The sequence below is a fragment of the Bombus vosnesenskii genome, unplaced genomic scaffold, assembly GCF_011952255.1.
Source record: "Bombus vosnesenskii isolate JDL3184/JDL3185 unplaced genomic scaffold, Bvos_JDL3184-5_v1.1 scf7180000013277, whole genome shotgun sequence".
NCBI lineage: Eukaryota > Metazoa > Arthropoda > Insecta > Hymenoptera > Apidae > Bombus > Bombus vosnesenskii.
The window spans coordinates 567,234-582,571 of NW_022882935.1; the positions used below are offsets into that span (position 1 = coordinate 567,234).

Below are 15,338 nucleotides of genomic sequence, written 5' to 3' on the forward strand. Positions count from 1 at the left end.
TAGGTGCTGCTTGTAGACGGACGAATCTGCCTAGGCAATGATTAAGAAATTTGCCATGAACAGTTCTTTTATTTTATCAAATAATCGCTCTAATTAGTGGAATTTTACTTATCATTGTAAAATTGCAATATATAACATAAGTACTTATATAGTTATTTGTGATATTATCATGGTACTGTCGCATGACGAATTACGTGGAATTATGCACGGAAAATTGATATGTACATGGGAGTATATGAATTAATTTAAAACCCTTCGCTTGAAGATACTGGTAGGAGATCGTAAATTAACCCCGAGTTAAGAGCCGGTAACATAGAACTAGCAGTAAATCATAGCGGAATGTTTAATTATGTTGAGGTGACGATAATGAAACGATTTTATTTGCAGAATTGAAAATATTTTTCGTAAGCTTGTAACAACTATTAAAGTTCATGTTTAATAGGAAAACAAAGAACAAATATAAGGAAGAGAATTTATATTGTTATAAGAATTGAATTTAAATTTGCGGAAAATAAGAATGGAAAAGTAAAAAAGGATGGCGGGGAAAGTGATTATGACAAATACGTGATTGTTTGTCGAGTACACACAGAATAAGGGAGCTAGGCGAAATAGAAGATAAGAGAACTATATTTGACTTATTCGAGTTCGGTAATGAAACGATTACCGATCGGTATAAATTGAACAAAGTAACGAAGTTTTGGCGGCAGAAAGACTGCGTTAACGTACAGGGAAAGAAAACCGTTTATTAGGAATAGAAAAGTTCTCCAGTACTAAGGATTTTGAACGGGCAGGTGGGCGAGCACACAGACAGACAGACAGACAGGAGAGTACGTATTTTGTTTTGGGATAAAGAAGAATTGCAATAGGGGAATCGGGCGAGAAAAAGGTAGGGTGAGATAGATAAAAAAAAAAAGAAAGTTATAAGGGAAACAATGGTGAAGGGGAGTAAGATAGACGAGCCAGGGAGGTTTCGACAACTTGTCGTTGCGCTAATCGGTGAGTATCGTCGAATAGATAGGAGTGAAGGTAGGCATAGTTTACAATAGAGAGAACTAGAAGTAATAACGTGTTCTTTTCTAGCAAACATCTCATCTCTGTCGCTTGGAACAATGATAGGTTGGCAATCGCCAACGATACCGCAACTACAAAGTGAGAATCCGCCAGTTGGTAACGAGCCGATGACGGACGAAGCAGCATCCTGGTTGACCGGCATCACATGCATTACAGCTGCTTTAACGAGTTTGATAGTCGGCACGATAGCAAATAGATTCGGGCGTAAGATGACCGGTTATTTGATGGCTTTCGCACTTTGTTCCAATTGGTTGTTTACTATCATCGCGACGCAACAAACGTACTTATTTATCGCGCGTTTCTTTGCGGGTATATCTGGTGGGATGGCATTGTTTTTGGTGCCGCTGTACGTGTCTGAAATCGCGAGCGATGGAATACGCGGAATGTTAGGCAGCCTACTGGTATTCTTGTTGAATGGCGGCATTCTTCTTGGCTATATACTTGGAGCTGTGCTCTCATATCGGTTATTCTCGATCATAATGCTCGCATTACCTTTATTGTACATCGTGCTGTTTCCTTTCGTACCGGAATCGCCTGTGTATTTGTTGCGACGCAATCGAATCAACGAAGCGGCTAGGTAAGCGTGGGCAATTTTTTCGCGATCAAACGAACACGCGCAATGTTTACAATTTTGGCGCGACGTTCTTTTTCGTATTTCCTGTAGGAGTCTAACATGGTTGAGAGGCGGTCACAAGCCGACGATGGAGCGAGAAATGTTGCGTTTACAGGAAGAAGCGAAAGAGTTGGACGTTCCGGGACGATCGACGAACAAGCTGTCAGAGATGTTTCGAGACCAAGCAACGATCAAAGGATTGTTCATTACATTGGGGCTATTCGGTGGACAACAACTTGCCGGGATATTTGTTATGGTAAGAAAACATTCGCACGACTGTATACGTCGGTCAGCTTTTTTATATTGACATGTTCCTTTTCTTTTCCGTAGATAAGCTATACAGAAACGATATTTAGGATATCAGGAAGTTCACTGTCACCAAACAGTTCGGCAATTATCGTGGGCGTGATTCAAGTGTTTGGCTCGTGCTTATCTACCACGTTGGTGGAAAGAGTTGGTAGAAGACCGTTGCTTTTAACCTCCTGTTTAGGGATGGGTACATGTCACTTTGTGCTCGGAGTGTTCTGTTACCTGCAAACTCTTGGATACGATGTTAGCCAGTTCAGTTGGATTTCAATAGTAGCCTTGTCCGTTTATATGATCACATACGGTTTAGGTATGGGACCAGGTCCATACGTGATCTCTTCGGAAATACTTAGCAGAGATGTTGCGAGTTCCATAGTAACTCTCGGGATGTTTACCGCTTGGGGCATGGCGTTCGTCGTCGTTAAGTTGTTTCCAAGTGTACTCGCATTGTTAGGTATGCACGGCTGTTTCTTTCTGTTCGGGATCTTTTGCGCGACTACTTTCGCGTTCATTTTTATTCTTATCCCAGAAACGAAGGGGCAACCTCGTCAAGTAATTTTGGATCGACTTAACGGTATTTTTTACGCGTTAGACAATAAACAATATGTTTCGTCAAATGAAATTGCTAAAAGAAATGCACCGCTACCTGAACTAATTTGAGAACATTGTAAATAACGCTTTTCACCATTCGTCAGTCGGACGAGATATTAGATTTTGTCAAAGTACCTGATCGTATAGTAAACACATTCGTATGGTGTGTAGCGGGAAAGGAAACAGAAAAGGAAACAAAAAATCAATTGAATGAAGAGAAATTGCCGTCTTTTATGTAACTTGTGTTACATAAACTACCGATGAAAAAGATATTTCATCGTATATTATCATTTCATACATGTGATATCTGTTTTTAAACATGCTTAAAATATAACGATCTTATTTGGATCTTGTTTGTATTTCTCTAGTAAGAATCTACAAGTCGTAAGAAAATAATAGAATCATTGAGTTCTTGGGATAATTTATGCTAAATGAACGGTGTAATTTCTAAAGAACATAAGAATGATATGTTCGTGCGATTAAAATGAGTATAACGTGTAACATTCGAGCAAATACACGTTAATCATTGGCACGATTATTATCAGTCATCGGTTAATCTCTGTCGTACATTTCTATTACCAACTTTTCGTTTCTTAAATTTAGTTGGTTGTCCATCATCGTCACTGTCAGCTACGTCGATTTGCGTGATAACTTTTTCTCTGAAAGTTCTTTGCACCGACGTCGGTTCTGTTTTCTCGAAGACGGGCAATTGTAATTGCAGTTGCTTTTGCTGTGGCAACTGAAAATCCACCGGTTTCGTTTCGCTGAAACGGAACATGTTCGAACGTTGTTTTATTTTTTCCTTTTATCCTCTTTCTGTTTTGTATGCGTGTGTTATTTCAGAACGATACTTACATCTTTTGAACAGTTTGCCAAGGTCCATATGGATGCGATTTTAGCGGAATGCTATAGTCTCGCCTATACGGTCGGCTTTCCTCTTCGGTTCCGGTTTCCGTTTTCTCTGCTGTATTTTCATTTGTTCCTAGTTGTGATTGGGTACCGGGTACCTTTCTCAGTTCCTTCAACTTTTGCCTCTCGGCATTGGCCCGTTTCTCTTCGAGGATGTCCGCATTTGCGATCGCTTCTTCCTTCTCCAGTTGCTTTAATAATTCCTCTTGAAGCGCTTGTTCCTTTGCTTCTTCTTCTTGTTCCGCGAACGTCATGTATCCTTCCTCTGGTGGATCCCAAACGGATTCTAGCGTATAAAATGTATACCAAGAGAACTATAATTAACAGAAGCGGAGAATTATGCGAAAAGTAAGAAAGAAGAAAAAGAAGGGAAAAGAGGAAAAGAACGAAGTAGAAAAAAGTTCGAAATTGATATACATACATACACGGATATAATATGTACTCACCGTTGCTTTCGATGTGCCAGTAATATGTGTACCCTTCGGGACTGAGAGCTTCGTACCAAAGTTTTTGAACAGGTTTCGCAGGACGCTCGTCTTCCACGATTCTTTTCCCTTTTCCTTTTCCCTTTCCTATTCTGCTTTTCCCTTGGTTCCTATTATCGCCTCTTTGTTGAGATTTCGATTGTTGCGTTGTATGTCTCGAAAGAATTGGATCGCATGGATCGACTTCCTGAGAAAACTGAAATGTTACAATGTCTGTTGTTATAGTTGTCGAAAGCTTTCACGGATGAGTAGGTTAAAGAGGTTGTTCAGGATAGAACGATCGATTGGTATTCGAATTCCCACCTGTTGATTTTCACCTTTAAACTTAAACTGTGTTTCCGTAGTGGCTGTCGCTACACGATTGAAATTCAACGGCACCTGCAATGTATGCATTTTCTCCTTTCTTTTTCCTTTTGTCAAAAACGAATTAAGATGACGAAAGATTCCACTAATGCAATGCTTTCATTAATATAGGTAATGTCAAATACTCACGTCTTTTGTTTCTAACCGATTGAATTTCTCTTTGATGATTCTGTCCGCGGTCATATCTCTCGTATTGTTTTCTACATCCTTCAAGTATGCGGCCATAGCTGCCTAAATGCGAGAAACAAAGAGAAACAATGAACTGTCTCAAATGCTCGTTGAATAATACCTTGCACATTTTTTATTTCATTAACAGCGCGCACATCTAACAAATAAAAAGAACGTACGTTCTCCATTTTCTTAATATCGCCTTCGATTTTCTTGTTCTGCTTCGCCTGCTTTGCACTGTTCTTGTGGATTTCCTTAAGTCGTTTGCTAACATTTTCCTTGTGCTTCTTACCGCCTTCGTGAAAATCGATACTAGGTTTATTGTCAGCAATCCAACACTTACAGAAGTCACAAAATTTACGGCCTTGAGACTTCCAATAGTCCGCCCTGGAACAAAATTTAATACAACTCCTCCGTATTTTTCTTCCCTTTTCTTTTCGCGTATCATACACGATGTTCCAATGGGACAATCTGGATTACTCTTGCGGCAAGACAAATTATCGTGGAAGAAAGAAAGAAGAGGAAAAAGAAACGAGAGATTAATAACGTTCGTTGGAAATTAGTTGGCAATTAGACAATCATGTCGTAGCTTTGGGAATTACTGAAATTTGCATGATCGGATGATCGCGTTCGTTCGTTTGAACGCGTTTTGTCTGCGATAACACTCGACCTTTTTATTTTCGCTAGTCGTCCATCGAACAAATCGCAATTCCTTCAACAATGCCACGTTATGACAATAATAGAGCGTGTATTAATAGTAACACAAGCCTATAAATAAGTAGCGGGAAGATTAAGGTTGGCCAACTAGCTAATCGTCTAGGAGCCAATTGGTACCCTGGTATCTTTGTGTTAGGTGCATCGTTCGTACTTTCCGCAATTCTCTGTCGCAACATTACGACTGTTAAACACGTTCTGTTTCATAGTACACGTGGCAACAACTTTATCTATCTATAATCGACGACCTTTTTCCTGCTGATTTCTCGATTTTTAATGGAACGGAAGTGCGCTCGATAGAGGCTCGATAGGACGTTCGGTGTACGTAGTTGTTCGCAGCGAGGGCGAGGGCAAAATTGTTCGAGGCTCGAAATCCACCAGCATCCTCGCCAGTCGAACGTATAGCACGCGAATAGAACCGTCAGCCACGATGCCGTTCTTGTAATCGGCCAACACCAGAGTATATTTCCGTGCTTACTTTTTGGCATGAGTGTTTGATCAAGATAGGCGTTTATATCCAAAGCGGGTGGAATTTTTTCGAGAATGATCGTACACATCTTGAAACGATGCTGACAGAGGGAAACAGAGATTCGTTTTAAGCAATCGTCCAATCGTATGACCATCTGTAGGACGTAGGATGAAGTTGCTCAAACGGAGAATTAGCTTGCGAAACTAGCTTGTTGCGAGTCAGAAAAATCTTTGATAAATTTCGAGTAGCGGCCAGCCAAAAACAATTGGCACCTATGAAATGTAATTTCCCCGACGACCAACGACGACGAGACGACCACGACGACGATCACGATCACGACCACGACCACCACGATGTACCCATCAGGCACGCCCTTAATTTTACGCAACGATTTATTTTTAGACAGGAGAGATGGTACAGGATGGAACGCGATCGTATTTATTCGTTCATAAGTATTACATGTTCGGCCGTCCAAAGCCTTTCCCTCAAAGCTTACAGACATTATCGTTACGTTATTAGATTGTCGGAACGAGAATTTGCCTGGAATTGTTTAAAAGAGAATTTCGACGACCAAATGATTTGAAAATATATGGCGCCGTTCCGAACCGGGTTTGTTACATCGTTTTATAGGTCTACGCTCGAGCGGAAAAAAGGTTCGTGGTTTGTTCTAATTTTATCTTGGGGGGTTGTATACGTGTTTCAACGTTTAAAAGACGCGTCTTATAAACCGCGTGCAATATCAATGTCGTTACTTCGTGGCTTGTTCGTCTTTTTTTGCCACTGTTCACGATTAACTAATACGAATAACGAATAAAACACATGGTGTCGTTTATCACGACGAATATCTTTTACCAGAGAACACCAACATTCGCGAGAACCTATACAATTTATAACGAGCCCAATGCTGGAAATCAATATACGCGTTAGATGAATGCATACAGCAGCCATGTCATTCTCATTAACGATGGAACAGGTACGCGATATGAAAATTCTGATAAACGACCAACCGTTCCAATTCCACTCGCTCTAAATATACACGCAAGTAGGGAAAATCTTTATCTGTTGTTTCACCGTTATTCCATGTGGCCTGTTTCGAGTAGTCCTATCTACGAAGCGCAAGCAACATCCTATTATGGCTCTTTACTGTCGCATTTGCGCGCTCTCTGTTTCTCTCTTTCTTCTTGCGAGTCTCCATGCACCAATATTCGATAAATTCTATTTGAGTCGTTCGATTCGATCAATGCGTTTGTTTATCAGTGGCTGGAAGGCAGCTACGATTGGAAAGCAGGAGAACTGTTTACGATGCCTAACAGTTGAATAATTTCGCTCCGATCGTCCATCGATTAACGTAAAAAGATGATCTTCCATGTATTTTTACACGAATATCCGTGCATTTATTTTCTTCGAGTGGCGGGCAAATACGGAAAATCCGAAGGAGGATGCACCGGTCCACGTGGGTTTCATGGACAACGATAACACAACTATGAAACAGTGACAAACCGGTTACGTTAGAATTCGGTAGTCCAGTTGGCAGGTTCGATACAGCTTTCGAACGATTCGACGTCGATTTTACTTGTCAATGAGATGCATCGGAATTTCGAACGGCGATTCTATCGATAAATTTGCGGAACTCGATTACATCACTTTTGTTCCATACAACAAACAGTGATTACTAACGGCGATTAATAATAGCACAGGCAGAGCGTTTTTTTTTTCAATCGATGAGAACGCCATACATGATTGCATTGCATTGTAGTTCTATATAGGGGAAGGTCGGTAAACATCTACCAAGTACTAATAATAAATATGTAAACGGATACGATGAACGTACTTTCTATCCAAACCTTTCAACAGAAAGCTAAAAATAATCTGCACGAATTATGATGATCGTACTACATAATTATTAGTCGATTAACGATCGATCGTATGAATCGGAAATATATCGTGCAAATAAGAAAGAACGAGAGAAAGAAAAAAAGAAAAGACGAGGAAAATGACGATAACGCGAGACGGAGAGCAAAAGAAAAATATCGTAGAAAAGTATAGGTATAAAATCGATGAAAAGACAGCACGTGTAGATTGCAGAACGCCGTTTGACGTTCTCTGTCGTTTGACAGGAAAGTGAAATTGTGCGAGAGCACCTGGCTAGCACTAGTTGTAGTCGAAAAACTGCTAGACGGTTGGGATCGATCGCAAAACGCCATATTCAAAGGAATAAGTGAAAATATTTTATTTGTAATAATTTCCTTACATATCTGACACACATACATCTATACTCACATACGCACGTACGTACAAATACTCGTCGTTATCTCCGTAATGATACAGATAAGTACGCAAGAATGGAAATTTGGTAGCTTTGACTATGCTGAACTAGGTTGGTCCTTTGTAGTAATTGTTCGGTCTGCGCTGCAACTCGTTTGTAAGGGAAAAGGTGAAAGAAAATATATAGATAAAAGGAGGATAAAGCAGGAAAGGAACGAAGAGAAGGAGGAAAAAGGAAAGGGAGGAAATTGTGCTATACGTGGTAATCATCAGGATTTCAGATATTTCAGAAAAATCATTTTCGTTCGATCGATACGAACGAATAAATATTTACGCGTACGTATAAATATTAATCGCGTAGTTCGAATTGGCATTTACCGCGATGTATATACACTTTGTACGTATACCGCATCGCTTGATTAATTCGAAAGTTCGTTTGTTTTTGGATCGTTTATTTAAAAAAAAAAAAAGATAATTTTAATCGAACTTAAAGAGCTGCTGAAACGCGCAACGATATACGGATCCATAGTACGTATATATACATACGGCTACATGTAAAAAAGTCTTTCGTCTTTATCTCGTAGAAAGATCGTTTTGGACCCTCGATTGAAAGCTAGATCGAAAAGGTGGCATATAAACGGCAAAAAGCATTCGCGAAGAAGATTTACGATAGCGATTGACGTTGGTCGTTAGCTTCGATCTGCTCGTACGCCGACCGTTGCTGTCATGACAGCGTTGATATATGAAAGAAAACTCGAAATTTCTTCAAACACCGACAAACGTGTGCCGTTTTTAGGAAAAATTGATTTCTTAAAGTCTAACGAGGGGAGGAACGAAACAAGCGTTATCGGATAAACCGTGTATACGTGTTACCGTATACGCCTTTACCGTGTCCTTTTCTTTACGTTTCCTTTATCGTACAATCGCACGACTGTTTCTATAATCCACGCTAGATACGTACGAATGCCAATTTCTTTTCTATTCTCGCAGCGATAAACCGTCCCAGTGCACTTACGAGAATCGCCATTGCCATTTTTCGCTTCTATCAGTCTAACATCAGGTACTTGAAATACTATCGTTTACAACTCGTTCGGGTAACGCGTATCGTGTAATGGAAAAGCAATCTTTAACCGTAACTATCGATCAATAGTAGAACCACGTATGTATATCGGTTAACGTTTCATCGAATGCGTTTTCGAACGATTCGATTATACTCGATAGTACGATTTCACGTTCGTAGTTGCTTTAAATTGGTAGCTACTTATGATATTAGGTATATTCGAAGAACGGATATGGATGGCGAAAAATATTCGATTGCCTATTCGAGAGAAGACTGCATAGAGGAAAAAGCAGAGAAAAAGAGGTAAAAATCGATCGGGTGGAAAAGCTAAACTAGTCGGATAGTAACGGAATGGTATAAGGGAATGGCCCGGAATCGAGATAAAATGGGCCAGGGAGGAACTCTTTGAATCTAGATGTGGATGTGGATGGTGATCTTGTTGGCGAGCTGCTCGACCATCGACACGTATCATCCGGGTGACGTTTTCTTTTGCTTGGTCAGCTCCAAAAGGATCGGATAATGGAGGTCTGGACAATACTCCTGGCTGTGCTCCAACAGCTCCAGATGCCTCGACCAAATCATTCCATCGTAACGGTCTATTCGTCGCGCGACGAAACCTCGTTTTACCGCTGCTTCGGTGAATTGCTCGAAAGTAGATCCTCGTCTTGGCGCCATCACCAAGGCGACGCCGTCGTTTGCCAGCCAACCGTAGATCGTTTCCACCAAGTCTGACCGAGCCTCGTCGAAGAAGAGACAGTCCGCGCACAGGATCACGTCGTATAGCTTTCCCGTAAATTTTGCAACATCCTTGGCGCCGCCAGTCCAGCTCTACCGGTAAAAATTCAATTCAGAAATTCCCAAGCTTTTACCGAACACTCGAACAGCTTCGATCGAACGACGAGTGAAAATTCCGTTGCACTTTGCGGCTTTAATCAGCAAGGACGGCGACGACGACGACGACAACGATGATCTCAATCACGATGACACGGGGACACCGATCGATCGAGCAAACGATTGATGCGGTACGAGATGCAGGAAAAATGTAATTGGTGCGGCAGCGAACGAGACATTGTGGTCGTCGTGTTCGTTGTGGATCGAACGAATTACGTAGTGGCGATAATTTTTGTAATCGTCGACTCGGAGGTACAATTGGCGTAACGTATCGAGGAAATCGCGAGCTCATCTCGTTCAAAGGGTAAACGTTTTCGCGATTCTCGAAGGAACAAAAACGGATCGCGATCGGTCAAGAACGAGAGAAAACTCAAGCATAAAGAGTCGCGGCAGACCAACTGGAATTTGTCCGTAGCATCGTGCTAGAGAAAAGCGCGCACGCGCGATTCTCGTTGATGGAAAAGCTCGAGAAAGGACGAACGCTGGAAAGCTCGCGCGCGATGCGGTGCGTTAGGTTAGCGGGGATACCGCGTGGCGTATGTAACGAGCACCGCGTGTTCCCATCGTGTACGGAATAGTTGCTGCTTCCCTATCATCGTCGCTCTACTCTACGAGGAGGTGCACGAGACGATAGAGGGGCGCGCGCGTGAGCAAGACGAGACGCGTAATAGACGCGAGAAGAAGAATTCACCTTGACTCGAAGGCCGTTGGGGTGCGGGTGTGCGAACGCCCTGACCGATCTGGCTGCCCTGATCGCCCTGGCCGCTTTGGCCCATTGAACCACGCCGCAATCCACGAAATCGGTCATACCGTTCCTAAATATGATACGTCGTACGTTGTTCACGCTGGTCACGTTGCCATCTGTCAGTGCGATTTCCTTCGGATCGCAGTACTTGGCGACGATCACCCCTGCCAGACAGCTCATACCGCCGCCGAGTTCGAGGACTTTTCTGTTTCGACACAGCTGTCGGTTTTTCAACAAATAGTATGCCAAACATTCCTCCGACGGCCAGACGCAGATGTTGCCGGTATTGTTGAAGCCGATCAATTCGTTCGCCGTAAAATTCTTGTTTAATCGACGGATCTCTACGGTAAACAGCTTGTTCTCTAAAACCGTCGAATATTCGTACCAAACTGCGGAATCTGGATCCGCGGCACTGCTCTCCATGCGGTCCACTCTTAACAAGTCGAAACTGGTGAAACGGCGAACCGAGATCTCGTCCTTCGTGTCCACCGAAATTGGTTCCTGGGGGCCGATCAGCGCCTTAGCGAGGATGCGCCATCGTCGTTGCGCGGTACTTTTCTTTTTCCCTATTTTGTCTTCGAGAATGCCGTCATGTCCCACTTTTTGTATCTGCGGCTCGCCGATTGTACACTTCTCGGACATTTTCTCTTTTTCCGGTCGCGCTTTCCATCGAAATGTGCTCTTCCGATGCTACGAAAGGACGCGTTTCGTACCAAACATCGAAACATGTGAACGGTCAACGCCGACCGGATCATCGACATGCTTCATCGTAACGCCATGCATTTCTTTCCTTTTCTTTTTTCTTTCTCTTTTAACTTCTTTTCCTTTCCTTTGCTTTCCCCTTGCCTTTGCAAGTTCGACGACTCGAGACTCGGTCGGGACGAATTCGATGTCTCGGCAACGACTCTTGGTTCTTCGTTCCTCTACGAAGACGGGTGAACGAGGATGAACGAGACAAGGGACACGAGCTGAGACTAAAAGCGCGAAGCCAACTTCTAACTCGCGCCACGCGGATGCCGAGCGTTCACCGCGTCCGTTTCACGCCTGCGCGCATCCTCCCGTCTCTTTTATCCGCTTTCCACTCCGCGCAACTTCACCCTCCGATACACCCCGTCCCTTTGCCCTCTCCTCCCTCACACCCCAGCCGCATTGCTCCCCCGACACCTCTCTCTGACCCATTCTCGCTTTGATTCACTGCGTCTCTTTTCTCCTCTTCGCGTTCGTTCTTCCTTCTCCCTTCGTTTCTACTTTTTCTATCCCCGTCTCTGTCTCTGTCTCTGTCGCTCGCTTGCTCGATCCCCTTTCGTACGAGAAGAAAAAGTAGAAACAAAACTAGGGAAGACTAGCTTTCTACTTGCAATTAACTAACGCTACGGAGATATCGTCTATTTCCGAAAGTTTCGATCTTTGCCTCTTTTAAGGATAGTAGCCCGGACTCGAAACGATCCAACCAGCCAACTAGTAACGCGTAGAATAAAGTTTGAAAATCGGGCGGCGCCGTGAGTTCGCCGATGCTCTGCCACTCTGTCCCGACAACGTATCGAGGTTACGACAAACGTGGCGCTATTCGTGGCGCTATCCCGGAAAACTGGCAAATATACGATGATATCGTGAGAAGAGATCTTACACGATACGAGAGGCTGTGTCCCTCGAATCTTTTATCTCGCGTCCAGGCGATTATTCTCTTAAACTTTTTCCAATGAAACTTTACGGCCAAAGTCAAAACATTTTTCTCAATACCGCGCTCTCATTTTCTCCGCGTTGGCTTCGCTTTTTTAGTCCGCAAAGCGCGGTGGTGGCGCTAGCTTGTGCCTATGATTCATAAAAATAAACAAACATCGACAGGATTATCAGGATGCGGGGATGAGACATGGCTTCGCGAAGAAAAGTGTATAGGTATGTGTGTATTTATATAGCGTATCTAGTAATTATAGATATGTAGCGGACACGGCTCGGACGAGCTTTGAAATAGCGCGACAAGGTATCTGTTTGAGTTGTCTGGTCGATTTTAATCGGTCCGGCTGCGGCCGATCCAATTTGCCTTAAACGAGACAGAATTTTTAACGGCATTATTACGTAAAACGTAACGCGGTAGAATACTTTACACCGTAGTGCAACTGTTATACGCGGCTTACCAGCCAAACGATTTCTATTTGTCGAAAATATCGTTGTCGAGATGATTATTCTGAATTTAAACTCGGTCGTTGGATGAACGAGGAAAAAATGCTAGCTAACGAAGATGCGACGATAAAGGTAATCTCGCATTGCAGGGCGATATAGTGCAATTATTTTTGTCACGCGATTCTATCCAGCGAGATCGTGTCATTTTCATCATTCCGCGTACAGATCAGCCGTAATATGGTTCGTTTTGCACATTCCGCAAATTGTAATAAACGTACAAGTTCGATTTGTGTATTTTCGGTAATCTTTTGTAGCGGGGCAATTTGCGTGTGTCGACACGTGTATGTAGCTACCTATTGCGCTTATGCAACTGCAAAGGATGGAAAGGGAAGGGGAAAGAAAAGATAGTAGCAGATAGAGGGAGAGTTGGTCCATTCGTACATAATCTACTCACTTTATGTTATTTGACACGAATAGAAGTTGGAGACAACGATACTTCTGCTTTCATTCAAGCGCGTAGCTGATAGTCTCTGTTTGCCAAGACGCATATAGATTTTCTCGCACCTCGTTAAAACGCGAATTAACCAATAAGATACGCGGAAACGAATCTTTTCCTTACGTTTACTTTCGAGTTCAGGAAATCGACATTTGGTGAAACTATAGGGAACTGCTATCTGCTCTCCGATTTCGATGATTTTCGAATATATTACAAAAATCGACATTTTGAACGGTTTCTTCCTATAAATATAACCGACGGTTGGACTTAGTTTCCGAGATATTTGCGAAAAACTATCGGCATCGCTACAATGAATTCTGCCCATAATTGTGCGTCCATAACAGCGTATGCGTCATTATTGGTTGTTGGCCGCGTCACGGCGCAACGTCTGGGTAAAGTGACATTTAATTCAAACCTATATAAACTATACACAAAAGATAAAAATTAGATTTAGGTTAGGCGTTATTTTATCCGACCGCCGTGCCGTGAGGTGGTTGGCAACCAATAATGATGAATACGCTGCTGCGCACGCACAATATAGGCAGAATTCACCATGATGGTACCGACAGTTTCTTGCGAATATCTCGGAAACCGAGATCGATTATCGTTTATATGCGTAAGAAGTAGTTGTTCAAAATGTTGATGTTTGTAACATACTTCAAAATCATTGAAATCGGAGAAGAGGTAGCTTTTCTGCAGTTTTTCCTGACATTCCTTTTTTGTTGATTTAAATACATCTTAATGCGATGTTCGATATAAAACATTCGGAATGTAGCAACGAAAGTTAATCATTTCTAGAAATATCGATAAATATCGATTTTTCTCTGAGAGGAAGTCGGTTGACGACAATACGAACAGAATCGGAAAAGTAAACAGCTCCTGAAAGAACGAGGCACGGTGAATGATACAATACAGTACGATAGATACAATACAATTCGAAACGATATGATACGAGTCGATCAGATTTGAATCGACGAGGTTGCCAATAAGCAAGTAGGTAAGAAGTACCGAAATGGTTTCGTGCTTGCCTCTCAGTGCAATACGGTGATTTTGTATTCTTGCGGTGGTCTTCTGGCAGACCCTCTCGACGCATTGCGTCTAATTTGATCGAAACTCGAAACTAGCTAAATTCTCTTTTACTTCTTTCTCTCGGTTCTCTCTTTTTCGCTCACCAAATCCTATCTTTTTCGCTACTTTTTCCGTTTTATTTTTATTACTACATCAAAACTCCTAACGTATCAGCACTATTGAATTTTTCCACAACTGTCCTTGTGCTCGTTTCATCGACGCTTATTGCACAAAAATTTGCCAACAGCATAACGATTGCCAACATTTCTATTCGTATTACCGCGTTCTGTTCTGTTCCACAACGAGTACGAAATACTTAGTATTATAACTGCCTATTGTTCTGTTTAAAAATATTAAACTTTTAGGTTAGAAGAAACTGCAATACGGATTTTAAACGAATCAGAAACCAGTTACGTGTGTAGTGTAATAATGAAAAAAGTAGTCCGGCATGACAAGATGCAATGATGTTTATTGAATATGTATTTTTTATGTATTCACGTAAAGATACGTACACGTGCATACAAGTGTAAAGCGAGAAAGAGAAGCAATAAATGTATGTAAGAATGTTCGATGTACATACGTACATATAAGCATTCATATAAATGAATATATATATATGTGTTTACTATCAAAAAAAGTTGTATAATACTGTACTTACATCTTTTAAGTCCTGGAGAAGGATTCTTAATGCGTCTTCATTGATTATGAACGATGAAATAAATAGTTCCTATAAAACTGTCTTTTTTTTAATCACTCGAAAATCTAACCTCAAAAAGTTAAGCACATTTATTCGAAATATTTTTAAATTTTGATTTGCTTCATTAACGTTTCCTTCGCGTTGTATAACATTTTCATTAAACTAAGATAGGTTCCCCTATATAAAAGTGTATGTAAACGTAAAAGTAAACGAAAACACCACTCGTACGATATCACCGTATGAAACAACACATAAAAGCGAAACAGCTGATAGCGTAGGGCGTAGGCGATGTAAACTGTAAAGTAT

At 41.8% G+C, this 15,338-nt stretch overlaps 3 protein-coding genes across 4 annotated transcripts; 1 reads left to right on the plus strand and 2 right to left on the minus strand.

Moving 5' to 3' along the window:
- The first annotated feature begins 661 nt into the window (after positions 1-661).
- Positions 662-2,929, plus strand: LOC117232014 (facilitated trehalose transporter Tret1-like). The gene is made up of 4 exons (XM_033491103.1): positions 662-996; positions 1,081-1,648; positions 1,736-1,940; positions 2,015-2,929. The coding sequence occupies exons 1-4, from the start codon at positions 933-935 to the stop codon at positions 2,648-2,650; spliced, it is 1,473 nt and encodes a 490-aa protein (XP_033346994.1). The 5' UTR covers positions 662-932; the 3' UTR covers positions 2,651-2,929.
- Positions 2,843-15,329, minus strand: LOC117232020 (WW domain-binding protein 4). 2 transcript variants are annotated; one of them, XM_033491115.1, is made up of 7 exons: positions 14,994-15,329; positions 4,686-4,893; positions 4,468-4,569; positions 4,279-4,353; positions 3,937-4,171; positions 3,437-3,776; positions 2,843-3,345 (listed from the first exon to the last, which is right to left on the minus strand). In XM_033491115.1, coding segments are annotated over exons 1-7 (1,185 nt in total). In that variant the 5' UTR covers positions 14,996-15,329; the 3' UTR covers positions 2,843-3,122. The 2 variants fall into 2 exon arrangements, with proteins under 2 accessions (XP_033347006.1, XP_033347007.1); XM_033491116.1 differs by lacking the exon at positions 4,279-4,353.
- LOC117232021 (calmodulin-lysine N-methyltransferase) lies at positions 7,895-11,909 on the minus strand. The gene is made up of 2 exons (XM_033491117.1): positions 10,597-11,909; positions 7,895-9,842 (listed from the first exon to the last, which is right to left on the minus strand). The coding sequence occupies exons 1-2, from the start codon at positions 11,290-11,292 to the stop codon at positions 9,483-9,485; spliced, it is 1,056 nt and encodes a 351-aa protein (XP_033347008.1). The 5' UTR covers positions 11,293-11,909; the 3' UTR covers positions 7,895-9,482.
- Positions 15,330-15,338: the final 9 nt, after the last annotated feature.